This window comes from Staurois parvus, unplaced genomic scaffold, assembly GCF_062004578.1.
Source record: "Staurois parvus isolate SC_StPar_1 unplaced genomic scaffold, SC_StPar_1.0 ptg000147l, whole genome shotgun sequence".
NCBI lineage: Eukaryota > Metazoa > Chordata > Amphibia > Anura > Ranidae > Staurois > Staurois parvus.
The window spans coordinates 16,608,060-16,626,370 of NW_028317943.1; the positions used below are offsets into that span (position 1 = coordinate 16,608,060).

The 18,311-nt window shown below is 41.4% G+C and overlaps 1 protein-coding gene across 3 annotated transcripts in view; it reads left to right on the forward strand.

Moving 5' to 3' along the window:
* CAPS2 (calcyphosine 2) overlaps positions 1-18,311 on the forward strand; it is a 172,643-nt gene that overhangs the window by 141,916 nt on the left and 12,416 nt on the right. For 2 of the 3 annotated variants that reach the window (XM_089674090.1, XM_089674089.1), the window contains 2 exons: positions 7,709-7,828; positions 14,048-14,144. In XM_089674090.1, the coding sequence (XP_089530216.1) occupies positions 7,709-7,828; positions 14,048-14,144 (217 nt within the window). The remainder of the gene's footprint in view (positions 1-7,708; positions 7,829-14,047; positions 14,145-18,311) is intronic. The other variant, XM_089674091.1, reaches the window with a different exon arrangement.

Sequence of the window (18,311 nt, forward strand, 5' to 3'; positions counted from 1 at the left end):
AATGAGGAGAGAGAGAGGGTGGGGCCAAGCCAATCTCCATGTGTGAATGGACACACGGAGCAGCGATTTGGGAACAGCCTGCTTGGGTGCCCCCATAGCAAACTCCTTGCTATGGGGGCACCCAACAGAAAAAATGAGCCAGGAGCACTGGCAGGGGACCCAAGAAGAGGGGAATCCAGGCTTCACTGTGCAAAACCACTGCACGGAGCAGGTAAGTATAACATGTATGTTATGTTACAAAAAAAAAATTTAATCGGATTCCACTTGATCCTAAATGTGCTCCGTTTTGTATTACTCTGGAGGAGGTGTTATCCTCAGAATATAATTTATTATGGACCAGAGCCCTACATAATGATTGTAAACTTATCTTGCAGAAGCGGCTTTCGCCTAACCCTCCAACGCTTTTGCAATGGAGAGATGTAGAGAACTGGTTAGGTCTTCCATAATACGGTGGAACCATTTTCAAATTGTGGGTGGTGAGGGGGATTACCATAGGGCCTGGATATATGAACAGGCTGCACTGATCAAGTGAATAATAACTTAATTCTTAAAGACTTTAAAAGGAATATCATTGTGATGGAGAAAAAAAAAGGTTTGCTCTTTAGGTATGTGGCGGTCAGTGAACTTTTGGATTATGGTCAAAAATTATGCAGTCGGGGGACTGACTAGAATATGTGTAACAAATCGGTCTCAAGTACATCACATCGCCAACAAGAGTCTGGAACGGAAGGGTATATGGAATGTAGGCATTTGGTGGTGCGATACCATCTGGAGACCAGTTTATATATAGCTTCCTGATACTTATTACATATTGAGGAACAGAGCGAAAGGGAGAGGATTCTGGACCTGGCTTGAGGTGTAAGTTCAGTACAAAGGTCAGACTCCCACTGATCCAGGAACCAGGGTGTGTTGTGGGATAACTCTGAAATGATGAGTTTGTAAGAGAACAAAAGAGCATGGGGGAATGGCACCTTTGCTTGACATTCCCGTTCAAAAGTTGTGGGAGCGTGTCCAAATAAATCTGGAAAGGAGCATGAAAAGTGCGGAAGTTGGAGAATTTGAAGGTCCTAGTGAGGAGAAAGCTGGGTCTGTTAGCATTTGGATGGATTTAATGGTGGATATCCATTTAGAGCCTCAAAGGAAATGGATTGCAAGGAATTTATTCTGTGACTTCAATGAGTGGAATAAAGCATCTTGCCAGTCTGGGGCAAAGTCTTGATGGTGCTGTTTGGTTAAAAGAAAGGATGGAGAGGGAGCGCTACTTAGTAAAGATGTATCAGTATCTCCACATAGGTGCAATGGTTGGGTGGGATTGCAGGTCTGCTTGAGAAAATAGGAGCCCAGGGAGTGGAGTCTGGGATGGAGATTGCTCCATGTGGACCCATTGGCTAGTTTTGGAGTGTCTGCAGGGTGATGGGCAGCTAGATGGTATTTTAATGATATGTTAATATCAGGTAGTGCTATCACACCATGGGTTTTTGGCCTATGTAAGCTAGAGTGTTGAATTATGACTAGTTTGTGTGCTCAAACAAAATTATTGATTGCTACGTTTTAAAGAAATTTGGGTAATATGTGTTGGGATTGTTTGAAGGAGCTAGAGAACCCTGGGAAAGATATTTTGCTTTAAGATGTTGCATCTGTCCTTCCAAGAGAAGCCATGGGTGGACCAGCCTACCAATTCAGATTGGAATTTTGGAAGCAGAGAGAAACTCAGTGAGTATAGTTTAGAAAGGTCTCTAGGTAAAAGTATTCTTCGGTATTTTATTTGGAATGGTGTCAATTTAAATTTGAAGCTTTCTTGAAGGCTACTTAAAGTATAACTAAAGGAAAACCCTTTTTTTTTTTTTAGTTTTGGACAGAGTGGAGATAGAGTAGAACACTTATTAGATTTCTTTCTGCAGCCTCTGCTCCCGATAGAGAGATTCACCCTCTCTATTTGTCCTGTTTACCATTATCATCGAAAGTGAAAGTAAAGAAAACACCATATTTTGGTTTGTTCCCAGAAAAGTAATAGATGGGCAGTTTTCCAATGGGGACACTAGTTCTGGCGACTTGAGGGTCCCCAAGGAATTCCCCTAATTTGTGGGGATTAACGTTCACTTCCTGTTTTAGCTATGAGATAGGAAGTGAAGGTAAATCTCCCCAGTGGGACACAGATGGCAAAAAATAACCCTCCCTTACTCTGTCCAAAATGAAAAAAAAAAGTTTTGCCTATAGTTCTACCTTAAGGTGTGACTGAGGATAGTGAGGTTAAGAGCCTCAGACTTTTGATAAGTAATATAAAAGTTCAGTAGTTCCCTGTACCTATTGATTTCAGCGAAGATTACTGAGGAAAAAGGTCATCCACAAGTGCAGATATCTTGTGAGTGCAGTTACCACTTCGAACACCAGCTATATTGGCGTTTGCCCAGATAGTCCTGAGAAAGGGCTCCAATGAGATTATAAAATTAAACAGGTATAGGGGGCCTGTATTGTGAAGGTGCTGAATATAGGGCATTAATACATGAATGCATGTGGAGGCAGAGGACTATGGCCTCCAGGGTGAGGTGGATAAAGGTCCAGTTGACCCTCTTGAAGGTGTTTTCAGCGTCCGTGGAAAGAAAAAAATGCTTGATCAGCATTCGATAGGACCAAGTAGATAAGGTTGATAGCTTGGATTATCCCATCTCTAGCCTCCATTGTGGGCATGAAGCCCACCTGACCAAGGTAGATAAGTTTCTGTAAATGGGACACTACACATGAAGCAAGAGTTTTGGCAAATAGCTTTATATCTACATTAAGGAGGGAAATGGGTCTGTAATTTGTGCAGATCGAGGGGGTCTTCTCCCTCCTTAGGGAGTACTGTTATGTACGCCAGTAATGCAGAAGGGCAAATGGCTGTGGGTCAATGGAGTGAATTAAATGCTTCAACAAAACGTGGGGATGGTTGAGGAAGAAACTGTTTGTAGTATAATAATAAAATAATGGCTCTACTATATGGCATTTTTCTTGTTATTTAATTTATTTATCTGTTTTAGAGTAATAAATAGGACGTGTGAGCTCAGATCATGTAGGCATTTATTAAGTTAATGCATTTTATTTTTACGGTAGTATGCAAATAGCTGGAATAGGTCCCGACTTAAAAATGCATATAGAAACAAATATGCCACCAAAGCATCAAAGGTTACACATAGGTTTTTGCATACATGTGTTATTATGATTGTGCCTGTGGCCATGCTTCTTTTCGTGTCAACATGGTACCGACTGTACTTGTGAATATGTTTCTGGCTGTGTCATTAAAGTACTGATTGTGTCTGCGGACATGTTTCTGGCTGTGTCAGTATGCTACAGATTGTGTTTTTGGACTTGTTTCTAAGTTTGTCATTACAGTACCAGTTGGGTCTGTGAATGTGCTTCTGGTTGTGTCACTACAGTGCTGATTGTGTTAATATTGTCACAGTCACTTGACCTTGGTGTCTATCTAAACTTGTGTGAAACTGACAATTGAGCACTGAGTCATAAATACTGCCTGTCTCTGTTGCCTGTACAAACAAATTCCCTGTTTTCTGTGCACAGTCTGCCACAGTCCAGTAATTTCCAACCAGCCTGCTGAAGTTCAGTAACTGCAATCCAGTTTGCTACAGTCCAGTACGCTACAGTTCAGCTGGCTGCAGTCAAGTCTGTGTCAGTCCAGTCCACTACATTACAGTCTACTACAGTCCAGTCTGTTATAGTACAGCCTGCTACAGTCCAGTCATTATAATCCAGTCTGCTACAATCAAGTTCACTTTCAGTCCAATCTGCTACAGTTCTTTGTCCGGCTCACTCCTACAAGTATAGCTCACTGCCATTCCAGCTTCCAAAACAGTTTGACTGCTTGTCTTACTATCAGCACTACCTAGTCCTTGCTCAATGCAGCTAGTTCTTCAGCTGTCCAAACAGTAATCCATTTCTATGTTCATAACTACCTGTTGGGTGATCTGGGGGACTAAACTTCCTTGAGGGCTCCCTGGCAGAACTCGCCATCACCCCGCTTGAGCTCGAGGTAAGATCATTCCCTCTGGTTGTGACAATTGTATGTCTTGTTAACCACTTGCCCTCCTCAGCATTTACCCCCCTTCTTGACCAGGCCATTGTTTGCGTTACGGCGCTGCGTTACTTTAACTGACAATTGTGCGGTCCTGCAACACTGCACCCAAATTAAATTTCCGTCCTATTTTTCCCACAAATTGAGCTTTCTTTTTGTGGTATTTGATCGCCCGTTCGTTTTTTATTTTTTGCGCTATAAAAAAAAAGACCGACAATTTAGAGAAAAAAAATATATTTTTGACTTTTTGTTATTAAACATGTTCAGTAAAAAAAAATTTAAATATCAAATTTCATCATAAATTTAGGCCAAAATGTATTCTGCTTTGTGTCTTTGCTTAAAAAAAAATCCCAATACATGTAAATTAATTGGTCTACGTTAACGTTATAGCGTTTACAAATAGCGGTGTAGATACTGGAATTTTTTTTTTTCATTTTTACTAGTAATTGCAGCGATCAGCAACTTATAGCGGGACTGCGGGAGCAGGACTGCGGCTGACATTCTGACACTGGGGGGAACTGACTTGATGTCACTGACATCCCCAGTGACACCAATACAGTGATCAGTGCTAATAAAAAGCACTGACACTGTGCTAATGGCACTGGGCAGGAAGGGGTTAACATGAGGGGCAATCAAAGGGTTAACTGTATGCAGGGAGTGTTTTACTAGGGTGTGGTGTCTGTGTGCTTCACTGTAAGCACACTGCTTTGGATGGCTGTACTGTGCACAGCCATCCAAAGTAGTGTGCCCGAGCTGACAGGAAGGAGAACTGTTAGCAAACAAAACAGTCCTCCTCCCCATCGAAAAACCTCGTTAATCACCGGGCGCTGGCGGGGACCCGGTGATTGACAGCCGTGGCTGCGAAAGGCAGCGTGGGTAGGGCACGTGCCCCCTACCCGAAAATACAAAATCGTGTATATATATATATATATATATATATATATATATATATATATATATATGTGATTTTGCTCACCAGTGCCGCTCTGTAGCGGAAGCGGTTAAATTAGTTTCATGTCTATATGATGTTTAGGAGGGGGCATAAGGTAGGTTGCCTAGGAGAAATATAAGTGTAAGGCTTCATGTGGGCAGCACAGTGGCTAAATGGTTAGCACTTCCGCCTGGCAGTACTAGGGTCGTTGGTTCGAATCCCAACCATGGCACCATCTGCCTGGAGTTTGCATGTTCTCTCTGTTCCTGTGTGTGTTTCTTCCCACATTCCAAAGACATGCTTGTAGGTTAATTGGCTTCTCTCTAAATTGGCCCTAGTATGTATGAATGTGAGTTAAGGACTTTAGATTGTACGCCCCTTGAGGGTAAAAGACTGATGTGAATGTACAATATACATGTAAATTGATGGCGCTATATAAGTACCTGAATAAATAAATAAATAAAATAAATGTATACTGGCAGCTTCGAAACTTGAGCTTAGGAGCTTTTGGCGTTTTTTTGCCAAAGCTCCTAAAATCAACTCCATAAAAGCCTATGTGTCCACATACACATAGGCTTTTAGCAGAATTTAAGAGCTGCCCTGTTTGGCTGAGGATAAACCTCCCTCTCCTGAATGTGTAAGAATCACATTCAGGATTGGCGCTTTGACTGCCAGCCATGGGAAAACACGGCAAAAACGCTTATGGTGTTTTACTGCAGTCAAGGTAGGCTAGTGTACATGTAGCCTAAAGCCAGTCTTGATTCTCCTGCTATATATTTGGTGTAATATTACAGAATTGCCAGTTTGCTGCTTCCATCATACTTATTTAATCAAAATGGCATTGTAAAGTTATTACCAAATACAACGACCGGCAAACCTTTTCCCAATATAAACAGCAAATCTCAAATTATTCTGGTGAAAATGGTCATGATGATCCTGCCAACTAATATGCAAATTAAACAACTTACAACAGCATTAGTGACCATGAAAAACAAATTCCTCATTCACACAGGTGTACATCCGTGTCATGGACCATGTTTGCCTGCATGCGGTCCCACTCATATTGGTCGGGATGAAGTGGCTGCATGGTCACAGCGACTGATCCCAACTTGACATTTGTGAGGGTGCAAATGCATGTCCCTGTACGCAGACAGTGTTTGGGGACATGCATCTACATGCACTCACACACATGGATATCCAATTGGGAGCAGCAAGTATGTCCATGTAGCTGCTGTGTCCCACTTAACATGAATATGTCTGCCTGCAGCGGTTGCATAGAACACCTGTGCATTCCGTGCACGCAAACACAGCCCTTCGCACAGGTGTACTCTTGAGTATCTTGAGTATGCCCGTGTGAACTAGGCCTTATGCTATTTTTTTCAATTATAAGATATCTCTATAATTTTTATATTACATTACACTCTTAATCAGGAATTTGATCATTTTGGTTAAATAATGTATAAGTAAAGCTCTATAAAAAGTATAAAAATTAAACAATCATGACAATACTCCTAAAAGAATTCCATTTCAGTGTGTCGTGTGGCTCTCATAAATGTATGAAATGACTTATCTGCCAAATCTAGATCGTAATCAATATTCAGAGTGGCAGGTAATTAAATCAATAACATGCACCCTCGGTGAATTTGTTATGCCAAGAAATAATTATTATTGACAAATACTAGTATGTGCTGAGACACAAAATATAAATAGGCAATGATAAAAGTGATATTGTTACAATATCCATGTTATCACCTAATTACTGATTCAGGTTTTTGTATCATTTAGTTTGCAGATTTTAGGAGGATCTTTTGACTGAGCATGGTATTATGGTTTACTGTAGTTGGTATACAGTATATTGGAATGACATTGTTGATCTGTATAACTGAATACCAGCACTGACTGTACCATGAATGCCTGAAGATTCATTTTCAATGTGAATGGCATTCTTTGTAATTAGACACATTGAAGAAATTCAATGAAAGCTAACCTGTCAGTCATTTTAAAGTCAGTCTTGCACACGAGCAGGCAACACATGGTGTTTGACTATTACCTTTGTTAGTATTAAAACCCTCATTAAGCCCTGTTCATACTAGTGCGACTTCAGATGCAACGTTAGTCACACAGACTATCATGACAATTGAAATCACATTATTTTCAATGGTGCCCACACACATCAGTGAAACTCAGCATGGTGCGATTTTGGAAAAGGTTGCATCTAAGTTGCAGTTCATAATCACACTGAAAGTTGGCTCAAAATCAGATTGCAGCAGTGTGAACCTAGGCTTAACTATTCTGTTCTGGTCCATCTTTTTACTAAGGGGTTAGGCCCCACTCCTAATTCTACACAGTGCTAATTCTCTGCCCAATGACAGCACCTCAGTAGCACTCTCAATAGGCAGGAGTATACCGGGTGGACCTGACTTAGATCTAGGGATGTAGTTTGTAGAAAAACAAATAATGCTTTCTGCTTCAAATGGCACATCCTTACACAGACCAAACTGGGGAGAAACAAACACTTGCTGTGTCTTGCACTAGTGAATTCCAAGTGGTATTGTGGGTTTTTTTAACAGCATTTGTGACTAATGAGTTCATAAATGTACTGTTCTATATTTTATTGTCACTGTGGCATAATATTTACTGCCATATGTAAATCATTTTAATGACTCTAGAAACTTTTCTATAATATTAAACTGCTAATTGCTATTTTTCAGATGTTTGAATCCATATGGGATATTCTGGATGAAAACAACGAGGGAAGAGTGGACTATTCTATATTTGTTCATGCTGTTATAGGAGAAATGAATGAGTACAGAAAATCATTGGTTCGAAAGGTAATGTTATGAATTTGCACTTTGTGTTTTCTAATATAGGGTTTTATAGTATATTACTACTTAGACATAAGTGAGCTGTTGTTTGGTTCATTGTTTGGGAGTTTACATTCTAAGTCAAGGATCAGCAGTCTTTACACATAGTGTTCATTTAGAATCAAATTAAACACTGAGATCAGTTTCAGTTCATGCACCTTCAGTCCTCACATCAGCCCCAATTCATGCACTTTCAGACCTCAGATTAGCTGTAATTCATGAACTTTCAGATGACAGATCAGCCCTAATTCATGTACCGTCAGACCTTAGATCAGCCACAATTTTTGCACATTCATACCTTATCAGCCCCAACTCTTGAACCTTCAGACGTCACATCAGCCCCAATTCATGCACATTTGAAGCTCAGGTCAGCCCCAACTCATGCATCCTTAGACCCCAGATCACACCTATTCATGCACCTTCATACTTTAGATCAGCTCCCTTTCCTTATCCTTCAGTCCTCAAATCAGCCTCAATTTCTGCACTTTCAAACCACAGATCAGCTTCAATTTGTTTAAAGAGGTTGTAATCTCTCTTTTTTTTTTCTCCACTTAGAGCAGGGTAAGTAAGTGGGTTTCAACACATTGTACATCATCATCCACAGCAGTAAATCTTAGATATGTGGATTATGCTGCTACCCAAAGGAGGTTGGGACACTGGCAAACTTTCAGACCTCAGATCAGTCTTAATTCTAGCACCTTCTGACCTCAGATCAGCCATAAATCTTGAATCTTCAGCCCTCACATCAGCCCCAATTCATGCACATTCAGGGCTCAGGTCAGCCCCAACTTATGCATCCTTACAACCCAGATTACCCCGATTCATGCACCTTCAAACCTTAGATCAACCCCCTTTCCTTATCCTTCAGACCTCAGATCATCCTCAATTTCTGCACTTTCAAACCTCAGGTCAGCTTCAATTTATTTAAAGTGGTAGTAAACCCTCTTTTTTTCTCTCAGCAGTAAGTCTTAGGTATCTGGATTAGCTGCTACCTACAGGAGGTTGGGACACTGGCAAACAAACAAAAATGTTATGCCAGCCACTGTATAGTTCTTCCTGCCACTATCATGCTAGTGTCCCAGATGGTTGGACTCCTTTCCCTCAGCTGTGCTGAGAAAAAAGTCTAACTATATTTTTGTTAGCCTTTTTTATTCATTTTATTTATTTTTTTCTTTAAGCAAGATACTTTGTACAGCATAGATACTGTTGCTTCAGTAACTGCAATAAAGACTTAAAAAAACACTTCTTTAATCTCTACACAGCAGTTTTCCTGGGTCATCGTATTCTCAGCAGCAGCTCTGGAGTCTGTACTTTGACCCCTCTGGACTGTAAGATTGTGGGACTAGCCTGGAATGTGACCTTCAGGCATTGCATTGTGATTCTTTCCAGAACTTTCAGTACTGTGTTTGTTAGCCACACAATGCTCTCCAGGTCCAAAGCCATGCCACTGCCTTTGATGTGACCCAGTCTCTGAAGACTGATATAGTATGCAGGTTTCTGGAGATGGCAAGGCTAGCCTGGAATGTGACCTTTGGGCACTGGGCTCTGCATAGTGGTACTTTCCAGACCTTTGTGTACCGTGCTAACCTCAGACCATTCTCTAGATCCAGGGTGTGATACAGTCTCTGGCATTATACTGTTCCTGTTGGTACCATTGGCCGTGATTTTAACTTTCATTCCATTACCATTTTACCACAGTAAAGATTAAGACTGAGGGAACTTACAACTGACATAATCTGCTAGATGTGGTGCTGAATGTGTGTGCACTCCATTCTCTTTCCAGCATTTAGCATGCTGAAAGTGTAATTCCGCTGCTATTCCTGCTTCTGAAGCACTTAGTAGATCTCCAGTTCCACTGGTCACCTATATTGACTTGACCACCTCTGGCTACCAGAAACTCTCATCAGCACTAACTGCCCAAGTTTGTGAGTACTTGTGGGGCCTTATATCACAATAGCCCTAGTTGTTGTGGATCGATATATCTTCTCAAAGACACCCAGAGGATAGTTTCACTTCTACGGGTGACCTTAACCCATACTCTCCTAATGATTTTTGGGGCGTTTTCCTTGTGTCCCCAAAGAGAACCAGTGCCTGGAATTTGGGTCCCCCATCATTATAGGAAGTTCACCTGCAAAGTCTATTTCTCCTCTGTCAGGTGGGGTCAAGGCTTCCTTCAAGTCCACTAGGACTTCTAGCTGTTTGTGGCCAACTACAGAATGGTTCTGTCTATAGGGTTTCTAAGTGCATTCCAGCACCATCCTTGGAAGAGTCTGCCTCTGACCTTTCTGGTTCTGCAGCCCCTTTTGTCATTTCTTATTGACATTCAGAATCTCAAAAGTTGGGAGAGGCTGTTTTTGGGACACCAAAATACAAGGGGTTGCTTCAAGCCTTATTAATGCGGTGCATATCACCCTACATTTAGAGAATCAGCCCACTGTCATAGACCTTGAGTCCTTCAGAGAACTGTTGTTTGCACAAATGCATAGGATACTCAGGCAATGCTCTTGGGATGCTAATGAAATAGTTAATCTGTGTGGGACACTGATGAATTATTGATTTCAGGGACATCTTAGGACTGACTTTTAACACTGTCATTACCAATGCCTCAGACTGCAAAAGTATGATCATACCTTAGCAGGACATTGCGGACATGTAGAGCCTCTAACTCCTGCTCAGACTGTAAGTCTAGAAGCTGGAGATCTGCTAATGCCTATGGCACAAAGCTGCACCCCCACTACCACAAACCTTTAGATACTGGGCCTGCTTGGCTTTCGGATAGTCATCATACCCACTTATGCTCATAGGCTAATTGTTCAAAATGCCATCTGTTTCAGCTGCTCTGCAGCATGTTTCCTTTGCTACTAGTCATAGCTGTGCCTTTTGTCTTACCTGTCTGAGCTCCCTGCACTGTTCATGTCTTAGTAGTAGCTTACCCTTGGAAGTTATTCCCTACAATGATACTGTATTCCTCTCCACCTCAGGGAAATTCATTATCCTTGGTTATGGATGATTCTCAGTATTCCCTGTACCCAGTGGGACCTTCTGAGTTAAGCTGGCAATAGACGTGTAGATTTTTTCTGCCTGAAGGAAAAAACATTCCTCCATCTACACAAACAATGGATGAAGAATCCCTCATACCCACCACTCTATCCACCTTGAGGGCTTGCCTTCTTTACATCACCTCTCCTTATTTTGGCTTCCTTAGTCTCCCCCTTGGTATCTGGGAGTCTTATAGGGTTTATGGGGTGGTCCATCCCGGGGAGACTTCAGTCTCGAGTCCAGTTCCCTGGAGTAGTCAGTGTTAGCTTATTTTGGGCAGTCCTGCTGTGACTAGGTCCCTTACTTGGACTCTGTAGGACATCACCTTAATGCTCTTAGATCTTCATCTACAAGAAGACTTGAAAATTCTTTCTGTGATCTTGTCCCTACACTGGAGGAGTTGCAGATATTACTCTCAAATGCAAGGTTTCCTTTTGAGGCACTGGGCCTTTCCTGTAGCCTCTATACGTAAGACAAAAATGTGTGCGCTTGGGTGTGCTTTATCTCCCACGTGGGAGGAAATATCTATTGCTGTTATAGGACCTGGTATACCGTTAGATTGTCAGCAGAAGTTCCCAATGAGTTGAATGGCATAATGAATGATCATATGATCACATAGTGTAGGTACCCTGTATGCTGCCGACAGAGGTAGACTCTGGCCAGGTGAAATCATGCCCAGAAGGAATTAGGCAATGTAACAAACAAAAGAGGCCTGAACTGTTTCTTTTCCCAGAGGCTCTCTGTAAACTATGTCCACCATTAAATCAATACACCAATATATATATTGCTGTGGCTCCCTAAACTGCAAAAATCCTTTCAGCAAATCATATATTCATATATCCTAGAAATTGCATGAAAGTGCTAATTATATCAAAGTGCAAGTGCATATAGAATCTTTCCCAACATGTGCCAAAATATAAATCTCATAAATCACACAAATGTTGAAATAAAGTGCATATATATAATAACTCATACAAGAGAGGGGGTCCCCATAGTGTATATAAAGGAATCACATTTTTTAAATAAAAAAATGCATTTACAAGCAATTAAACACAAATGTGCATATCTGTAAGTCACGGAGCTAGCACTCTCGCATCACTTCCGGTTCCAAGTTCCCTGCCGCCCAGCTCGGCCTACAGGCGTATCGTCATGAATATGTGACTTCCTCAGTAGTTCATGAGTTTTAACCGCAGACCAGAAACCACTATTTTCAAGGGCCAGTTACATACAAATAGAAGGATCCATTTGAATCATTGAAAGCAAGATTATTGGATGGGAGAGAGTCCATATATGAGAGAGATAATACCTTCAGGATTCCAAATATATGGAAATAAGCACTTTGACCTGTAAGAGGGCGGGTCGCATAGTGGAGTTGAGCACGGATTTTGAATGGTGGAGGATTATACACCTATGCATGAGTTTGGAAAAGCACATGGACTTTATTTCATAATTATTGCATGCATTTATGGATTTTTTTTTATAAATTATATATGCAATTTAGAAATAGCACTTTATTTCAACATTTGTGTGATTTATGAGATTTATATTTTGGCACATGTGGGGAATGATTCTATATGCACTTGCACTTTGATATTATTAGCAATTTCACACAATTTCTAGGTTATATGAATATATGATTATTGGAGAAGATTTTTGCTCTTTAGGGAGGTGCAGCAATATATATATTGGTGTATTGATTTTTTGGTGGGAACACTTTTTGTTGCGAGCAGCCACCCATAATTAGAAGTAGATCATACACAGGTTGGTGGCACAGGATTTATTATACACATTTTTATGTCCACCATTACGTTTTAATTCTCGAATGTGATCTATAAAGATCACTTTAAATATTTTACTGTAAAAAGAATTAATGAAATATTTATTATTGATGGGTAGAAAATTAGATAAATGTAAATATATGGGAGAAAATGAGATAGAGTAACTATAAATATTAAAGGGTATAAATGAGATTCACAGATGTTTCAGCTTTAAATTGATTTCACTTTTTAATAACAATACTGCTTTCTTTGTTTTTGTCCAGTATGCGATAAAAAAAACTCATAATTAAGAATGTAGAGATGTATTCCGGGACATAGTGCAAAGAGTAATTTGTAATTACTGTCACTTAGAAGGTAATTGTTAATTGCTTGTGTATATAATTGTGTGGCATGGCTAGCTGGATTGTGAATGGTGTATATATGTCACCTAGGTTTCTCACATACATTTGGGCTCTAGGATTATGACTGAGAGAGAAAATAAAACTTGTTTTCTCAGATTTTCAAAAGAGATCTATGGTCACAGCCTATACCTTTGTTTTATAAAATCAGAAATACAGAAAATAGTTGTTTTTGGCAATCTAATGTAAGCTTACTTTAAAAATCTCTTTTCATAGTGTGAGTGTTGACTGTCTGCTGGCCATCTCTTTCCACAATTTCCTGGATTCCTTACATGCTTTTCAGCTTTTTCTCTGCTCATTTCTTTGGTTTACTTTCAAATTTCAAAGACTACATATCCCATGCTACCAAGCTACCTGCAATCAGTGATGATGTCACTTGGTGTGCCCCCTGAAACTCTTCCTCTCAGTACTTCTGTAGGTTAGAAGGCAGGCTCTGTTAAATGTTTGACACAAGCGCGTATTCACAAAGCATGGTGAATACAGTATGTGTCACTGAATTCAAGGAAGTAAATGTACAGGATTCTTCACAAAGTTAGCTTAAAACTTTAAGATCATTTAGAATAATAGGAATAGGCTAGAAATAATTGAAATTCAATGTGGAAGCTGCTCTTTCTGCTGTGTGAGCCTGCTGATGGGTGAAAAGGCTAAGTGCTGACAGAGCACTAAAAGCTACATGTGCTGCCTGTTTGTTTTGGGGAACCCATTCGGCATTACACTGTTAGTCTAGAACTGATTTGAGTCTAGTTACTGGGTCAGATGAGCAGCTGTTTTGTTTGTTTTATGCTATGGACTTGTTATGCAACGTCCTTCTGCGTTGAAACTGTTTGTTCACTGCCGGGCTGACTAAAACTGCAGGACAAACCTGCTTAGTTGATTTCCAATTGTCCTTGTCTCATGCATGGTTTACCACTGCCACTACCAATCAAGCCTGTCCCATTTACAATAATTATGTAACCATGTTCTGTTTTTAGGTTTTTATGAAATTGGACCCAAATAAAACTGGTGCAGTGTCTATGGTAGATGTGAGAAAGTTTTACTGTGCAAAAAAGCATCCCCAAGTGTTGGCAGGTAAGTTGGTTTTGAACTGATGCTGGTAAAGTGGTCTGCTGCCCCTTATAATAGTGACTGTTATGACAGACAACCAAAGTCAGGTAAAGGTTTCCTTTAAAGCCAACATGGTAATGAAATTATTGTATACAAGATTTATTTTTTCCATAATGACAGTGGTATCATCAGTAGGTCTCTGTCCTTCTCTTTGCAATGCAAGCAGATCATTACTCGTGGAAGGGGCTGACAGGATGCTGTAGCTTTCAGAAAACAAAAAGCTTTGGTAATTTCCACATGCTATGATGAACATCAACAAAACATTTTCGTTCACACAACTACCATTCACTTGATATTTTCTCTTTTTTGGACCATTCTCTCTAAACCCTAGAGATGGTTGTCTGTGAAAATCCCAGTAGATCCGCAGTTTTTGAAATACTCAGACCAGCCCATCTGGCACCAACAACCATGCCACATTCAAAGTCACTTAAATCCCCTTTTTTCCCCATTCTAATGCTCGGTTTGAACTTCAGCAAGTCCTCTTTACCACATCTGCATGCCTAAATGCATTGAGTTGCTACCAAGCAATTGAACAGGTGTACTTAATAAAGTGGTTGGTGAGTGTGTGTGTGTATATATATATATATATATATATATATATATATATATATATATATATATATATATATATATATATACACTGCTCAAAAAAATTAAAGGAACACTTTTTAATCAGCGTATAGCATCAAGTCAATTGAACTCCTGGGATATTAATCTGGACAGTTATGTAGCAGAGGGGGTTGTTAATCAGTTTCAGTTGCTTTGGTGTTAATGAAATTAACAACAGGTGCACTAGATGGGCAAAAATGAGACTACCCCCAAAACAGGAATGGTTTTACAGGTGGAGGCCACTGACATTTTTGTTCCCTACTCATCTTTTCTGACTGTTTTTCACTAGTTTTGCATTTGGCTAGGGTCAGTGTCACTACCGGTAGCATGAGGCAATACCTCTACCCTACAGATGTTGCACAGGCAGTTCATCTCCTCCAGGATGGCCAGGATGGCACATCAATATGTTCCATTGCCAGAATGTTTGATGTGTCTCCCAGCACAGTCTCAAGAGCATGGAGGAGATACCAGGAGACAGGCAGTTACTCTAGGAGAGCAGGACAGGGCCGTAGAAGTTCCTTAACCCATCAGCAGGACCGGTATCTGCTCCTTTGCACAAGGAGGAACAGGATGAGCACTGCCAGAGCCGTACAAAATTACCTACAGCAGGCCACTGGTGTGAATGTCTCTGACCAAACAATCAGAAATAGACTTCATGGGAGTGGCCTGAGGGCCCGAAGTCCTCTAGTGGGCCCTGTGCTCACTGCCCGGCACCACAGAGTTCGATTGGCATTTACCATTGAACACCAGAATTGGCAGGTCCGCCACTGGCGCCCTGTGCTTTTCACAAATGAGAGCAGGTTCACCCTGAGCATACATGCCAGACGTGAAAGGGTCTGGAGAAGCGATGGAGAATGTTATGCTGTAACATCATTCAGCATGACCGTTTTGGTGGTGGGTCAGTGATGGTCTGGGGAGGCATATCCAGGGAGAGACGCACAGAGCTCTACAGGCTAGACAATGGCACCTTGACTGCTGTTAGGTATTGGGATGAAATCCTTGGACCCATTGTCAGACCCTACACTGGTGCAATAGGTCCTGGGTTCCTCCTGGTGCATGACAATGCCCTCATGTGGTAAGAGTATGCAGGCAGTTCCTGGAGGATGAAGGAATTGATACCATTGAATGCCCCCCAAGCTTGCCTGACCTAAATCCAATAGAACACCTCTGAGATATCATGTTTTGCTCCATTTGACGCCACCAGGTTGCACCTCAGACTGTCCAGGAGCTCAGTGATGCCCTGGTCCAGATCTGGGAGGAAATACCCCAGGACACCATCCGTCGTCTCATTAGGAACATGCCTACAAGCACATGGGGGGCCATACAAACTGATGAGTACCATTTTGAGTTGCTGCAATGAAATTCAGAAAAATGGACTAGTCTACTGCATAATTTTTTCACTGTCCTCTGTAGGTTGATAATTTTCCTTTCCATCAAACAACGGGGCATCCTTACTTTCCTAACACATTACTCAATCCATATCAGTATAGATATCCCACATGATATTTTTCCCCATTAAGATTTGATGTGTTTTAAAATGTGTTCTTGAAATTTTTTAGAGCAATGTGTGTATATATATATTATATTATTATTATACAGAATTTATATAGCGCCAGTGGTTTGCTCAGTGCTTTACATTATAGTGGGAGACAATACAGTAACAATACAGTTCAATACAAGAGGGATTAGAGGGCCCTGCCCCTTGGAGCTTACAAACTAGGAGGGCGGGGTGAGTGGTACAGTAGGTAGTCACTGTGGGGGATGGAGTGGTTGGAAGAGTAGAGGATACCAGAATTAGCAGAGGGCAGGATAGGCTTCCCTGAAGAGAAAGGTTTTCAGTGAACGCCGAAAGGCAAGTAGAGTAGGTGATAATCTGATAGATTGGGGTAGGGAGTTCCAGAGGATGGGTGATGCCCTGGAGAAGTCTTGGAGATGAGCATGGGAGGAGGAGATAAGGGAGCTAGAGAGTAAGAGGTCTTGCAAGGAGCGGAGTGTATGGTTTGGGTGATATTTAGAGATAAGATCGGTTATGTAAGTTGGTGCAGTGTTGTGGATGGCGTTATATGTCATTGTCAGAGTTTTGAATTTTATCTGTTGGGCAACTGGGAGCCAGTGGAGGGATTGGCAGAGAGGGGTGGTGGATACGGAACGGTTAGTGAGGTGGATGAGTCTGGCAGCAGCGTTCATGATAGACTGGAGGGGGGATAGTCTACGATTAGGTAGGCCAATGAGGAGGGAGTTACAGTAGTTGAGGTGTGATATGACAAGGGAGTGAATGAGTTGCTTAGTGGTTTCCGGGGTTAGGAACAGTCGTATCTTGGAGATGCTGCGGAGGTGAAGTCTACATGATTTTGTCAGCGGTTGGATCTGGGGCTGGAAGGACAGATGGGAGTCTAGGATTACACCTAGTACCCTGGCGTGAGGGGATGGACTGAGGATGGTGTTAGCGATAGTTATGGTGAAGTCAGTGGGGGTAGTGTGGGCAGGGGGGAATACTAGGAGCTCAGTTTTGGAGAGGTTGAGTTTGAGGAAGTGGAGTGCCATCCAGGCTGATATGTCGCTTAGTAGGCTAGCGATACGGGTGGAAACTGAAGGGGTGAGGTGAGGGGTAGACAGATTTGCGTTTCATCAGCATAGAGATGGTAGTTGAAGCTGTGGGAGTTTATCAAGTGACCAAGGGAGGAGGTGTAGATGGAGAAGTGAAGGGGTCCAAGGACAGAACCTTGGGGGACCCCTACAGAGAGAGGGAGTGAGGAGGAGGTGGCAGCGTTTTTTTATATATATATATATATATATATATATATATATATACAGTCAGGTCCATAAATATTGGGACATCGACACAATTCTAACATTTTTGGCTCTATACACCACCACAATGGATTTGAAATGAAACGAACAAGATGTGCTTTAACTGCAGACTGCCAGCTTTAATTTGAGGGTATTTACATACAAATCAGGTGAACGGTGTAGGAATTACAACAGTTTGCATATGTGCCTCCCACTTGCTAAGGGACCAAAAGTAATGGGACAATTGGCTTCTCGCTGTTCCATGGCCAGGTGTGTGTCATTCCCTCATTATCCCAATTACAATCAGCAGATAAAAGGTCCAGAGTTCATTTCAAGTGTGCTATTTGCATTTGGAATCTGTTGCTGTCAACTCTCAAGATGAGATCCAAAGAGCTGTCACTAGGCTTGGCCAAAACAACTGTTTGGAACATTCTTAAAAAGAAGGAACGCATCGGTGAGCTCAGCAACACCAAAAGACCCGGATGACCCGGAAGACCACGGAAAACAACTGTGGTGGATGACCGAAGAATTCTTTCCCGGTGAAGAAAACACCCTTCACAACAGTTGGCCAGATCAAGAACACTCTCCAGGAGGTAGGTGTATGTGTGTCAAAGTCAACAATCAAGAGAAGACTTCACCAGAGTGAATACAGAGGGTTCACCACAAGATGTAAACCATTGGTGAGCCTCAAAAAACGGAAGGCCAGATTAGAGTTTGCCAAACAACATCTAA